This window comes from Rhinatrema bivittatum, chromosome 2 (genome assembly GCF_901001135.1).
Source record: "Rhinatrema bivittatum chromosome 2, aRhiBiv1.1, whole genome shotgun sequence".
In the NCBI taxonomy this organism is placed as follows: domain Eukaryota; kingdom Metazoa; phylum Chordata; class Amphibia; order Gymnophiona; family Rhinatrematidae; genus Rhinatrema; species Rhinatrema bivittatum.
In genome coordinates this window covers 808990457-809005321 of record NC_042616.1, presented here as the reverse complement: position 1 = coordinate 809005321, position 14865 = coordinate 808990457, and the positions used below count along the sequence as shown (strand labels likewise).

The 14865-nt window shown below is 46.4% G+C and overlaps 1 protein-coding gene across 1 annotated transcript in view; it reads left to right on the top strand.

The window, feature by feature from the left end:
* Nucleotides 1-2527: 2527 nt before the first annotated feature.
* Nucleotides 2528-14865, top strand: part of TSTA3 (tissue specific transplantation antigen P35B) — a 53951-nt gene continuing 41613 nt past the window's right edge. Inside the window, exons 1-2 of the mRNA XM_029592207.1 lie at nucleotides 2528-2858; nucleotides 14155-14315. Coding sequence (XP_029448067.1) covers nucleotides 14167-14315 — 149 coding nt within the window. The 5' untranslated portion in view covers nucleotides 2528-2858; nucleotides 14155-14166. The remainder of the gene's footprint in view (nucleotides 2859-14154; nucleotides 14316-14865) is intronic.

The following is a 14865-nucleotide window of genomic DNA, read 5'->3' as shown; positions in this document are numbered from 1 at the left end:
GTGGTTCAAAATTCGGGTTGTTAACATAGAATTTTGAAAAATTTTTCGTCCAACTTCGTCCAAATATCGGTTATCCTTATTTGGGGGATATGAAGAATGGGACCTCATTTTCTTAAAGCGCTGCATAGCGGACTCCACCACTATGGATTCATGTGGAAGCTGTGGCAGGGAATAAGGTGCTTCCTTCTTCATCCGAAATTTTAAGTCAGATTTTCGTGAAACAGCCGTGATAGATTGAGGCGTCTCCCACGACTTTAGAAGTACTTGGTGAAGTAGTTCATGCGGTGGAATAGACAGTGGTTCACCTGGCGTGTCGAAAATACGAAGAAGACCTAGGGTTTCAGCACGTGGGTCCGCTTCTTTTTGTAGTGGTAATTTTAAGATCTGTCCCATTTTCTCTAAGAACCGGGGATATGTAAGATCTTCCGGTGGTGAATATGGTTCCGCCGGTTGTTCCATAGGATCCGAAGGAAAACCCGTTGAAGAGGACGGGGAGAGGGATGGCGACGGTGAGTGAGAATCCCGAAAAGTATGCACGCTTAGTGCGGGCGAAACATGATGCGCTGAAGCAGGAGATAGTGGTTGTGTTTGCTGCGTAGACCGTAGCCTTGGTAATCTACTACCTGTATCCTGTAGACTATCTTGAGGAGGCATGCTGAAAGTGGACTCCATAGTCTCGAAGAAACCAGACAAGGATTGAGAAAGCTGGAAAAAAGCTTCCTTCGCAGTTTCCGGCATTTGTGGTCGCTGACCAGTCTGGATTGCAAGTTGCGGTGAAGGAGATTGAGGCGCAGGAGTATGGGATCTACTTTTTGAGTATGACCGATGAGAAGGTGATCTGGAACTTGATGTCTTCGTAATCGATTTAGACTGGGAAGACGAGATTGATGATGCGGGTTGCACCCGTCTAGATATTTTAGACGTCGGCGGGCTACCGGAAGAACGATGAGTATGCAAACGTTCTCGTTGGCTATGAGCTCGGGTATGTGAACCATGTCGTCTCTTACGTTTGTGAGATGAGGATTCACAAGTAGGATGGGAGCTAGATGAAGCTGTAGAATGGGAGGAATGATGTTTCCTTTTTCGGTGGACCAACACTGACTGGACACCTTGCGCCAACTCCCCCCGATTTGATTTTCCCGAAAGGGAATACCATTCTTTTGGTCGCTGTGTGCTCTCTTGAACTCTCTGTTTAGAAGAAAGAGATTTTGACTGGGACCCCGCAGGCTTTACAATATCCGTGGGTACCGTAGATGTGTCTATATTCACTGGCTCGTGGATAGAAGAGCTCTGAAGAAGTGTCTGCGCAGAAGTAGGGTGCTGCGTCTGTTGCGCAGAAAAAGTATGTTGCGCCGGTTGCGCTAGCTGCGCAGTAGAAAGCACATGTAGGTGCGCCGTCGCTTGTTGAGGCGCCGACTGCGCTGGCGTGGACTGCGCGGCGGTCTGCGCCGAAGACGATCTTTGCGGCGCCACTGGCGCAGATGAAGTCGGCTGCGCAGAAGGTAGTGCTGTCGACTGCGCGAAGGAATGATGTGTTGCGCCGGTAAGATCCACCATCGGCGCCGGTTGCGCAGAGAAGGGGTGCGCCGTTGAGCGCGCAGCAGAATGCTTGCGCGGTTTTGCCACCTTTTTACGGTGCTGCGCCGACGAAGAGGGCGGAGTGCGTTCCTGCGCCTTAGTATGGCGCGTATAATCATGCACAGACTTATTTGAATGTAAAGTACGCCCTGCCCCGTGCTTGGCATGTTTAGTAGAAGAATGCGGTTCCCGAAGAGGGGACCTACCCCTTTGAAAGTCAGAGCCCTGACTTTTTTCTGAAAGATTTCCACAAGAAGTTGGTCTCTTTTTCTGATGATGACCCGTCTTCACCGGTCCCGGTGAAGAGTGCACTTCAGAAGGATCCGAAGTGGTTAAAAGTTCCTGAATGCGGTAGGCTCTCTGTTTTTGTGCTCTTGGGGACATCTTGGCACAGAACTCGCATTCTTTTATGTTGTGATGAATTCTGAGGCAGCGATAACAGCGGTCATGACCATCTGTTTTCGCCATAACTCTGCCGCATCAGCAGCGTTTAAATCCTGATTTGGACATTTTCTGAAGAGAAAAAAGCTCCGCGTGCGTTCTGGCGCGCGGAAAAACAGACTGAGGTGATTCTGTTATTCCTGCGCGGGAAACCACGCACAGCCGCAGAGGGACTAAAAGTCTAACCTCTGCTTTATCAAGCTCCGCCTTCTGGACCTGACGGACAGATCCCATGACAGCATGGCTAATTCAGCCCTGCTATCGACGGGAAACCACCTCTAACAGGTGAGCGGCTTCGCTTTATGAGGGCTTCCTGGGGAGGCGGTGGTTCCGGCGTGTACACCACAGGGGAGGGCGTTGCAGTGCCCATGCGCGGTGTAAGGCGCCAGCTGCTGCCCCTGTTCTGCCGATTCCTTCTAGGCTTCGGCTCCACTGGAACGTGTGCCCGAGAACACAGCGGTGCGCATGCGCCGAGCATTCTCCGCAATTTGGGGGCGGGGGGGGGGGTGTCGTCGAACCCGGAAATCAACAGCCTGACAGCGAAGACCTCGGCCGGCACGGAGCGTTTCATACTGCTCATGACCAGGACAGTTATGTTGGGGGGAGGAGTCAGGGCAAAATGAGCAGCTATCGGAGATGGGACTCCATATCCCAGGGCGCCCCGGGGCAGCGCGTTGGCCCGTGTGTGTGCAGGGAACACGTTGCATCCCGGAAGTGAAGCCGGCATAAGAGGGGGGTTTTTTTTGTTTGTTTTATTAGTAAGGGAAGCGGCGGTAAGACTCTCGGTGTTGCTCTCTGTCCGTAGAGCAGGAGGAGTGGACCGCGGTGTTTCCGGGGAGGTGTGTAATCTTGTCCTGATTAAAGGAGGATTTGGGGTTTTAGTCCAGTCTTGTGGTAAGGTTGGTTAGGGGGGTGTAGTGGGTCGCACTGTTACTTTGCCCGCTCTTTTTGTGTATTAGGGGATGTGGGAGAGGTGAGTCCGGGGGCGGGGGTTTGTTCCTTGCCTTGTGCTGTGTTCGGAGGGACTCGTCAACTACTCTGTGCATGAGGTGGGAGGGAAGGAAGGGGTCCTCCACTCTTGAGTACAGTTTTCTTTTTCATTGATGAGTGGCAGGAGCAGATGAGCCGAGGGACCTTCCAAGTTCTTTCTTGCTACATACTTTTAAGTGAATAATTCTTTAAGAAAAAAACTGTTTTCTTTGAACTTCTAATGAGGAGTTTGTAAAATAATAATAATTATAATAACGTAGTAAATGATTGCAGGTAAAGACCGACGGGTCCGTCCAGACTGCCCAAGCTGCTTATGGCTGTAACTGTCGCTCCGAGCAGGTTATTTATTCCATGCCTTCTGTTAAGGGTAATAACTACTGCTAGGGATGTGCAGTCATTGGGGCAATGGTTCTCAACTCTTTTTCCGCCGTCACACACCTGACAGGTGATGCTCATGTGTGTGACACCCAACACATTAAATTCTGCGGCTGAAGTTTAAAAATTCCAAATATTTTATTGCTAAAAATGAAGTAAGTGCAGAGAAATGTTGCATAGCCCATTTAGATATTCAAATTAATATTTTTATTTATATACATATGGCAACGCCACTGTTATCATTAATGTTTTCCAAGGGGTCCCCATAGAGGCAGCGTCGGGAGGGACAGATAATTTTTATCAACAAGTCGTGTTATTTCTTGATAACCACTTATTGTGGTTGAACTATTGATTTTGAGTGCAGCTTCTGCTCTAGTGTTCTTTTGTAACTGCTAAAAATGCCAGAGAAATTTTTTTTTAATTTTATTTTTCAATTTTAACATAATGCAGAAAACAACATAGCAGATACACAGACCTGGTATCCATAAAACTCCCCATTGCTCCATCCCCTCCCCCTCATTCCGAAGCTGTAACGTTCATTATTCTAGGTAGTAAAGGTTTTTCTACCAATCCAATGGCAAATTATTCCAGGTTGTTTATCGTAACTCTAGAATAGCTTTGAGGGCTTTAGTTGGCAGAAACACAAGGTAGTGGAAAAAACAAAGGAGATCGGTGTATCAAGGAACGTTTATTAGAACTTGCCCAACTCTGGCCGAGTTTTGCTCATATAGGAGCTGCCTCAGGGGCTACTAAGAGTAAAATTAAAATAAAATCAAAACACATATATAGAACATATTAAACATAAATGTATGTACATACATATAAATAGATTGTAATGTCATACTTGTTGAATAAAACCAAATGTGTGCACATAAGTAAACAACATATAAAGAAAAAATTAAATGCATTCAAATTAAAACAAGTAAATATGTGGAGGTGTAAATAGACGAGTGAATGCAACAGCATACATAAATGAAAAATGTGCATACAAATATCCAGTGCAATGAAAGATTTTCCTCCAAGTGTGTTTGTGTGTGTGTGTGTATCTATTAGGGATGTGAATCGTTTTAGGACGATTAAAATTATCGTCCGATAATTTTAATATCGTCTTAAACCGTTATGGAACACAATACAATACAGATTCTAACGATTTATCGTTATAAATCGTTAGAATCGTGAGCCGGCACACTAAAACCCCCTAAAACCCACCCCCCACCCTTTAAATTAAATCCCCCACCCTCCCGAACCCCCCCCCCCCCCCCAATAACTTAAATAACCTGCGGGTCCAGCGGCGGTCCGGAACGGCAGCGGTCCGGAACGGGCTCCTGCTCCTGAATCTTGTCGTCTTCAGCCGGCGCCATTTTCCAAAATGGCGCCGAAAAATGGCGGCGGCCATAGACGAAAAAGATTGGACGGCAGGAGGTCCTTCCGGACCCCCGCTGGACTTTTGGCAAGTCTCGTGGGGGTCAGGAGGCCCCCCACAAGCTGGCCAAAAGTTCCTGGAGGTCCAGCGGGGGTCAGGGAGCGATTTCCCGCCGCGAATCGTTTTCGTACGGAAAATGGCGCCGGCAGGAGATCGACTGCAGGAGGTCGTTCAGCGAGGGTTCCGGCGCCTCGCTGAACGACCTCCTGCAGTCGATCTCCTGCCGGCGCCATTTTCCGTACGAAAACGATTCACGGCGGGAAATCGCTCCCTGACCCCCGCTGGACCTCCAGGAACTTTTGGCCAGCTTGTGGGGGGCCTCCTGACCCCCACGAGACTTGCCAAAAGTCCAGCGGGGGTCCGGAAGGACCTCCTGCCGTCCAATCTTTTTCGTCTATGGCCGCCGCCATTTTTCGGCGCCATTTTGGAAAATGGCGCCGGCTGAAGACGACAAGATTCAGGAGCAGGAGCCCGTTCCGGACCGCCGCTGGACCCGCAGGTTATTTAAGTTATTTGGGGGGGGGTTCGGGAGGGTGGGGGATTTAATTTAAAGGGTCGGGGGTGGGTTTTAGGGGGTTTTAATGTGCCGGTTTTTCGATTTTTCGATTTTTAACGATTTTTCACGATATTTTACCCCCCCAAACGGCAACAATACGATTCCCTCCCCCTCCCAGCCGAAATCGATCGTTAAGACGATCGAGGACACGATTCACATCCCTAGTATCTATATCATACTGGCACAAGGATGTAGATGTAACGCAAAGGTGACATAGATCTAGTGGTGAGTTAAGAGGACATGATCGTGGTGAGAAGGAAATACCTATGTAGATGTATTGACTCTTAAATAAAAGACTTCACTGCCAAATCAACACAGTGTACTCATCAAGATTCTGAAAGAAACAACTTGTGTTAAACCAAAATACATTCATGTATAGAATGCTACAAAAAAATAAAATATAGTAGGATTAAATGACCTCTTTTTCTAATTTTAAAAACCATGAAAAAAATTAAAACTAGTAAATAACTACCTTAATGAAATAAACATAGAATGAATAAAAAATGAAAAGATAAAATGTTAAAAGGAACTATAGGACCACGGCAACAAAAAAAGGGAAAAATCAATTACATCGTCCCTGCTTGCATTCTCACCACGAGTTGCTTTCAAACTGAAAGTTTGATTATAATTATGTGAGCATCGCCACAATATCATAATTCATGCCGGATTCAACTAAACGGGTGTCTTAAATGAGCAGAAGGATTTTTTTTCTCGCTGCAGTTTAGATGCCATCAGTCTGCTATCTTGCAGCAGGAATTTGTCGATGCGTAAGAACATAAGAAATTGCCATGCTGGGTCAGCCCAAGGGTCCATCAAGCCCAGCATCCTGTTTCCAACAGAGGCCAAACCAGGCCACAAGAACCTGGCACCTTTGGGAAGCCAGCAGGAGTGAGAGCCGTCTTATCTACGGCCAATTTTTTTTTTTTTTGTGGTATATTTGCTCGACTTCTGAAGAGGGCACCGGGAGCAAGCAGGACCCACGTCCTACTCTAGCATCGGGTCACATGGTCTCCTTCAATATATTTTATAAATGATCTCCCTCCTCTCCATTAGACTCTCACACCGTCCAGATACATTTTTTTTTTTAATCTCAATACCTGCTTGTATAAATATATATTTATTAAAAGTTTGAATCTTCACTCACTTTATTAGTGAGAAATCGGGGCGTGATGTTTTGATTCAGGGTGGAACAGTACAAAATATTCTTGTGCATCACTGTCAGCCTCAAGAAGTTCTGAACTCTTCTGGAGTTTATATCGAGCCAGAGGAAGGATGTTAACATAAAACATAGTAACACAGTATTTCCTAGCGTGTAGGCAGATGGACTCAGGGCCCGTGGGTTATGCTCCCCTGTCAGCAGATGGAGACTGAGTCAGATTTCAAAGCTGACATCACCCTGCAGTGACCTCAGCCCTTCACTATTTCTTCGTCTCCAGCAGATGATTCTCCATTTAAATTGGAGAAAGAATTGAGCCCTGCCCTCATGCGGTGATATCTAAAGGTCCCTCCCTCAGTTGAGAATTCCTGAGGTGATTTCCGAGATCCCTCAGAGGTGGGCCTTGGTCCGGTAGCCGGTTCCCGGCGTGGACTTTGCTGCTTAAACAGCTGAAAGGCAGCGGGTGCAGGAAGCCGAGCACGGCGGTGACGGCCAAAACCCTCTTCCCCCCCCCCCCCCCCCCACCGCAGCCGGAGACCTTCTCTGTACTCAGCCGGTAAGCTGAGCACCACTGCATTGGGGCATTTATTTCATTCGTTCGATGGGTATGCACGCGAGAGCAGATGGTACGCCCCTCTCTATTTTTCTTAATTTATGCACTTAGCGCTCGTGCGTGAGGCGTGCGCGTGCCCATGAAATGAATGGCCCAGCAGATGCACACACCTAACCGCTGCTCCTTGCGGGTTACCTCTGTGCAGAAATTTCACACACACACGGTTAGCAGAGGTGACCCCGTTCCTCCTTCGTTTTCATTTCTAGTCTCTAGGGATCTACACTGATCCCCTGCCTTCTTGAACTTGATTACTGTTCTCCTCTTCCAGGAGGGCATTGCAGGCATCCACCACCCTCTCTGTGAAGAAATATTTCCTGATATTGGCTCTGAGTCGTTCTCCTAGTTGCACGGTTTTCTTTTCAATGTTTGTGCATCGTTGATACCTTTTTAGGTATCTGAAGGTCCTTGGATCTCCCCTGCCCCTCCTCTCCTCCAGGCCATGCATATTAGATCCTTCAGCCTCTCCTCGTAGGTCTACTGTCTTTCTCTGGACCCCTTCCATCCTGTCCTTTATCCTTTTTGAGATGAGGTCTCCAGAGCAGAACGCGGTACTCTAGGTGAGGCCTTAGCAATGATCACCACCTTTTTTTTTTTTTTTCTGGCTGGTTTTCTCTCTGTGTTCAGCCCAGCATCCTTCTTGGCTTTTAGCTACTGCTTTTGTCACATTGCTTCGATGCCTTCAGATCGCTAGACGCTATCTCCCCGAAGTTCCTTTCCTGGTCCATGCACATCAGTCGTCGTTCCCCCCCCCCCCCCCCCCCCCCCCCCCGAATCCATATGGCTCTTTTAGATTGCTGCACCCCAAATGCACAACTCTGCACTCCTTGTTATTGAATCCCAGCCCCCAAACCTTTTGACCGCTCTTCAAGCTTTCTTAAATCGCTTTTCAACCTCTACTGTTTCTTCCTAGAGAAATGAGATGGAGTTTTTCCCTGGCTGTAAGTCATTGTAGCATAATGAATGATGGCAGATAAAAACCAAAATGAATTCGGTACTGCTTTTTATTATTCCTAGCTAACAAAGCTCGCTCTCCCGGTTCCTTCCTTTTTCTATAATACGACTCTTCTCAATGAAGGGGTCAGACTCCTTTTCTGTACATAAGAGCCTAAGAATTGCCAGGCCGGGTCACGCAAAAGTCCATGGAGCCCAGCATCCGGTCTCAGGAAGTGGTCAGTGCAGTTCCCAAGTACCCGGCAGATCCAGTAAAGTAGATCTGATTCCTCTTCCCTGTACGTACCAGGATCAGTCCAGACTGCCGGGTTATGCCTCCCCTCCAGCAGATGGAGTCAGAGAGAAAACTGAAAGCACCCCCTAGATATACCGGTGTGCCTCCTGCGATCCCTCAGTATTTTCTCTGACTCTAGCAGTTTGAGAGGCATAACCTGCGGTCCTGGTCTCTCGGTTTTCTACATTACTTACAGGTTTTGTTTGTTGGAATTAACCCTGACTAGATCAAGCAGTGGCTTCCTTTAGTCCACCTGGCTAAGATTGTGTTAAGGACTTCTCCGGGAACTTGTCCAATGCTCTCTTAAACCCCGCTGTGCTCCTCGCCTTCACCATGTCCTCTGGCAACGGATCCCACAGCTCGACAGTGCACTGAGTGAGGGCTTTCTATGATCTGTTTTGAGTTTGCTGGTTGTTAGTTTCATGGAACGCCACCTTGTTTTAGCTTTATTTGAAAGGGTAAATAGCTGTCCTTTTATTTACCTGTTCCACTCCTTCATGATTTTATAAACTTCTCTCCTGTCCCCTCTCAGACGTCTCTTTTCCCAGCTGAAGGGCCCGAGCTTGCATATCCTCTCCTCACAGGAGGAGATGCTCCATCCCCTTCATCATTTGTGTCACTCTCTTCTGCACCTTTCTAGTTCCGCTGTCTTTCTTGAGATGGGGGGGAGCAACCAGGACTGCACACAGTGCTGAAGTGCAGTCGCACCACGGCTCGATAGACAGGCAATGTGAGATCTTCTGTTTTTTATTTTCCATTCCTTTTTCAGATCCTTTGCAAAATTGTTGCCTTTTTTGACCGCTGCCACGAACTGAGCCGAGGATTTCCGTGTATTGCCGCAAAGACTCCAAGGTCCGTTTTCCTGGGTGGTGACTCCCGACGCAGAGCCCAGCGTGTCCTGTACCTGTAGTTGGGATTATCTATCCCTGTGTGCATCGCTTTGCACTTTCCCACTTTTAAACTTCAACTGCCATTCAGGTGCCCAGTCTCACAAGGTCTTTCTGCAAATCCTCGCAGTCTCTCGACGAGCCGTCTCTCTCCGCTGCAGTCTGTCCTAAATTCAGCTGCACGACTTATCTTTTTCTCCAAAGTTGCTATGCTCGCATAACCGCTCTTCTGAGGTCCCTGCATCGGCTTCTCTATCCGTTCCTTCATACGGTTCAAGCTCCTCTTTCTCACCTACAAATGCCTTCACTCCTGCAGCACCTCACCACCTCTCCTCTCTCTCTACACTCCTCCTCGTGCACTCTGCTGGTCTGATAAGTCACTCCTATCCATGCCCTTCTCCTCTACCACCAATTCCCGAGTCCATGCTTTCCACCTGGCTGGGCTTAGAATAGTTTTCCTGAAATAGTGCGTCAGGCTCCCTCTCTCACCGTGTTTAAATCCCATCTAAAGACCCACCTTTTTGAAACCGCTTTTAAATCTTATGCCTGATTGTCTGCTTTTAGTCTTGTTAACTTTATTTTCTTTTTAACCATTGTCCTGCTTTATGAAACACTCCAAGTCTCTCATCCTGTATGTTTGTCATATTAGATTGTAAGCTCTATGGAGCAGGGACTGTCTTTTTATGATTGTACAGCGCTGCATATGTCGTGTAGCGCTCTAGAAATGTTTAGTAGTAGTCTGCTGCTGTTTAACAACTTTTGAATAATTTGTGTCATCTGTAAATTTGATCACCTCACTCATCGTTCCCTTTTCTAGATCATTCATGAATGTTAAGCAGATAGGTGGCAATATCCTTTCGTGGATTACAAACTGGTTAAAAGACGGGAAACAGAGAGTAGGATTAAATGGTCAATTTTTCTCAGTGGAACAGGGTAAACGGTGGAGTGCCTTGGGGATCTGTACTTGGACTGGTGCTGTTCAGTATATTTCTAGATGATCTGGAAAGGAATATGACGAGTAAGGTTATCAAATTTGTGGATGATACAAAATTATTCAGAGTAATTTAAAACCACAAGCGGATTGTGATACATTACAGGAGGACCTTGTGAGACTGGAAGATTTGGGCATCCAAATGGCAGCTAAAATTTAATGTGGACAAGTGCAAGGTGTTGCATATAGGGAAATATAACCTTTGCTGTAGTTACACAATGTTAGGTTCTATATTAGGAGCTACCACCCAGGAAAAAGATCTAGGCATCATAGTGGATAATACTTTGAAATCTCAGCTCAGTGTGCTGCGGAAGTCAAAAAAGCAAACAATGTTAGGAATTATTAGGAAGGGAATGGTGAATAAAACGGAAAATGTCATAATGCCTCTGTATCGCTCCATGGTGAGACCACACCTTGAATACTGTGTACAATTCTGGTCGCCGCATCTCAAAAAAGATATAGTTGCAATGGAGAAGGTACAGAGAAGGGCAACCAAAATGATAAAGGGGATGGAACAGCTTCCCTATGAGGATAGGCTGAAGAGATTAGGGCTGTTCAGCTTGGAGAAGAGATGGCTGAGGGGGGATATGATAGAGGTCTTTAAGATCATGAGAGGTCTTTAACGAGTAAATGTGAATCAGTTATTTACACTTTCAGATAATAGAAGGACTAGGGGGCACTCCATGAAGTTAGCAAGTAGCACATTTAAGACTAATCAGAGAAAATTCTTTTTCACTCAACGCATAATTAAGCTCTGGAATTTGTTGCCGGAGGATGTGGATAGTACAGTTAGTGTAGATGGGTTTAAAAAAGGTTTGGATAAGTTCTTGGAGAAGTCAATTAACTGCTATTAATCAATTGACTTAGGGCATGGCCTCTGCTACTACTGGCCTCAGTAGCATGGGATCTTCTTGTTGGTTGGGTTCTTGTCAGGTTCTTGTGGCCTGGTTTGGCCTCTGTTGGAAACAGGATGCTGGGCTTGATAGACCCTTGGTCTGACCCAGTATGGTCATTTCTTATGTTCTTATGCATAGGAGAAGAATAACCAGTAAGAAAAAGGAGGTGATGATCCCTTGTACAGGTCCTTGGTTAGTCCTCATGTGGAGTATTGGGTTCACTTCTGGAGTTCGTATTTCAAAAGGGTTAGACAGGATGGAGGCAGTCCAGAGAAGGACGACCAAAATGTTGTGGGGTCTGTTTCGGAAGACCTATGAGGAGAGGCTGAAGGATCTGAATATGTATATCCTGGAAGAGAGGAGATGTAGGGGAAATATGATACAGACCTTCAGATACATAAAAGGTTTCAATGATACATGGATTTTGAACCTTTTCTATTGGAAAGAAAACAATAGAACCAGAGGTCATGAAATGGAACTCCAGGGAGGAAGACTCAGAATCGCTGTCAGGAAATATTTCTTCATGGAGAGGGTGATGGATGCCTGGAATGCCCTTCCAGAGGAGGTGGTGAAGACGAAAACAGTCCAAGAATTTAAAGGAGCATGGGATAAACACTGGCTCACTTAACGGCTAGAGGATGGAAATGAGAAAAGCGTGCAGGGGGATAACAGAAGGCATGGAGACCACTACCCTTAACCATTGTGCCTCGATGATTATACTGCAACTGCAACATTGCTCCCCACGTCGGCAGGGGAAAGGGGAATTGGATTCAGACAACAACCAAGAGGGCCCAACTTCTACGGTCTGAGTACTGACACGCAGACATAAGGGAAAAAGCACAGGACTGCGTCTACAGCCAAGTCCATAAGCAGGGCACATCAAGAAAGCTCCTTACCCAGTAAAAAATGTTGCTACCTGCAGTTTTTAAGGATACCATAATTCTTGAGGATAAGTGCATGGACTGGCAGTTACTAGAGATGTGCTTCGGGTAAAAATGTTGTGCCTTTCTTCGTTTCGGGCCCCCCCCCCCCTCCCCACCACCACAGGAATTTTGTTTTTCCTGCGGTTTGGTGTTTTTTTTTTCGGGGGCCCCAATTTTCGGGTTAGTGCGCACTAACGCAATGATTTTTTTTTTTTTTCTGAAATTTCGGAAAAATTTCATATTTTTCGGTTCTCCCGAACCATTCCGAATTAGGCCATTTCGTTGAAGTTGCCTAATTCAGGAAAAACGATTGCACATCCCTAGCAGTTACGACCTTAAGAAGCTTGTTGGGCAGACTGGATGGACCATTTTGTCCTTTTCTGCTGTCGTTTCTGTGTATTCTCTCTGAGTCTTAGGATCTGTGAGGATCGAGTGAATGTATACTGTGTGGTCCGTAGGTATTCATTACCTGTCGTCCTGTTCTCCAACTGGGTTTAAATCACACGGGTACATGATCTATACATTAAGTACCCAAACATTACATCATTAAAACTTCCTTAACCGTTCTAACCTCTGTTTCCAGCATTTTAACCGGTTACCAATCCACAACAGGATGCTGCTTCTGATCCCATAACTCTGTAATTTCTCCAGGAGTCTCTCATGGGGGACTTTGTGAAATGAGATGCCTTCTGAAAATCCAGATTCACTATCAACTGGCTCACCATTATCTGTTTGTTTTATACCCCTCTCATTAAGGGAACGTGGTTCTTTTGCTCCAATAAAAGGAACATTTGGAAAAGCATTAGATTTATTGAAACAGAAGTAAAGCCTAGTGTTTGGAAATAAAAGAGAGTAGAAAAGATAGCAACTGTGTGGAGGCTTTAGTGTTGCCCTCTGGACTTCAGGTGCAGATTGCTCAGCTCAGGTTAGAATTAGTACTGATCATCTCTATAGCGCTACAGAACGGACATAGAAACGAATGGCAGTCGGTCCATGCTTTCTGGAACTTGCAATCTAGTCAAGACTGACAAAACGAATGGGACTTGTCTTGAGCTTGGGTTTGTGAAGGAAGTACTTCAATCCAAAATGCAAATCTGGATAGAGGAGGTAGCCCCTCTATTTCGGTGTGCGGTAAATGCCCTAACATGGGGTAATGCAAGATATTTGAAATCTCATGTTAAAGGAACCCTGATGCAGTACATATTAAAATAAGTTAATTAGCATGCAAATGTATGCCAATAACCTACTTGATGCCCTAAACTATGCAAATCAAATAGCATGGCTTGCCAAAAAATTCTCAAGCTGCATTATTTGTAGCTAACTTCCCCCCGGCAGCCTCAGGACGATCAAACATGACCTGAGGCTTCCTGAACGCCCCTTCACCCAGTGTAGTAAACCCCAAGGGGTCTCCATAGACCCCTGTTCCACCTGTCTTTCCTCCCCACCCCGCACACTATCAAGCCAGCCTGTTGTGAAAATAAACATTTTTAAGAACGACGCAAGCCTGAACCCCTTCCCTTCAATCAAATCCAGACCCAGGAGACCAGGACACCCCCCACCCAGACCTTTTCCTTACACATAAAAATATCCCGGGTGGTCAAGTGGACCCCAGATCCCCTCCCCTTACTTAAAATGTCTTCCTGGTGGCTTAGTGTGGGCCTGGAGCATCCCTTTAAACTCTGAGGCCAGGTGTGGCTATTTTCCAAAATGGCACCGCCTGGCTGTTGGCTGGAGTTTGAGAGTCTGAGCTTGTGGGCAATACTGGACCACCAGGATGACCTTTCTTTTAGGTAAGGAGGGGTTTGGGATTCACAAGAACATCAGGGATCTTTTGATGTACAAAGAAGGGGGTCTTGGAGGGTGGGAGTGAGGCAGTTTTATATAAAGGGCTAGGGTGGAAGGGGACCTCTGCCTGCAGGTGACGGGGCAATGAAGGGGAAAAGTGACTTGCCCAAGGTCACAGAGAGCAGGAGTGGGATTTGAACCCTGGTTTGCAGCCCGCTGCTCTCTTAGGTGGCTACTCCAATCCAATTTGAGCTAAACCATTGTTTTGAGAGGCCTAACAGTTGTAGTTCTTTCTATATTTTTTGTTTCCCTCAGAGCTTTGCGGCCATGGCTGCTAGAACAGAAGGGAAGAAGCGGATCCTGGTGACGGGCGGCTCGGGGCTGGTAGGAAAAGCCATCGAGAGAGTAGTGGCAGATGGAGAAGGTAGGCCGGATGAGGAGTGGATCTTCGTGGCCTCCAAAGATGCAGACCTCACGTGGGTGAAGTTTCTGTTTATCTTTACGTTTTATGCATCGTTCGCTGAGGTACGGTCATGAGGGTCTCCAAAGGTTGAGAGCACCTGAGGAGTTCGGGTTGTCCTACGCCGTGCATGATTCCTCTGACTTCCTACCAGCTCTGGAGAGCGCTGGGATTCAGACTGGATCGTTTTCAGCTTTATCTGCGTTGCAGTAATTACAAAGGTTAACCATGCCTTCAGACTCTCCTGAAATTTAAGATCGCAAGTGTTGATAATTTTCCAAGTATAATACAGATTTATCTAGGGTTTGTTTGTTTTTTTAATGTAGTTGACCCTTCTCTGGTGATTAACTTGAATATTTCCTGGGAGACTTTTTAATACATTGGATGAGGGTCTGAATAAAGAAAACATTTTTCATGTGTTAAAATGGGAGATCAGAATGTAACCTTAGAACAGCAGTACGCCAGCTCCAAGGTTTGGAGTTAGTTTATTGCAAAAGTATTTAAACAGAATATGGAGTAATCAATTCTTGTCATCTAGAAGACCCAGCCAGTACAGGAAGGGAGAG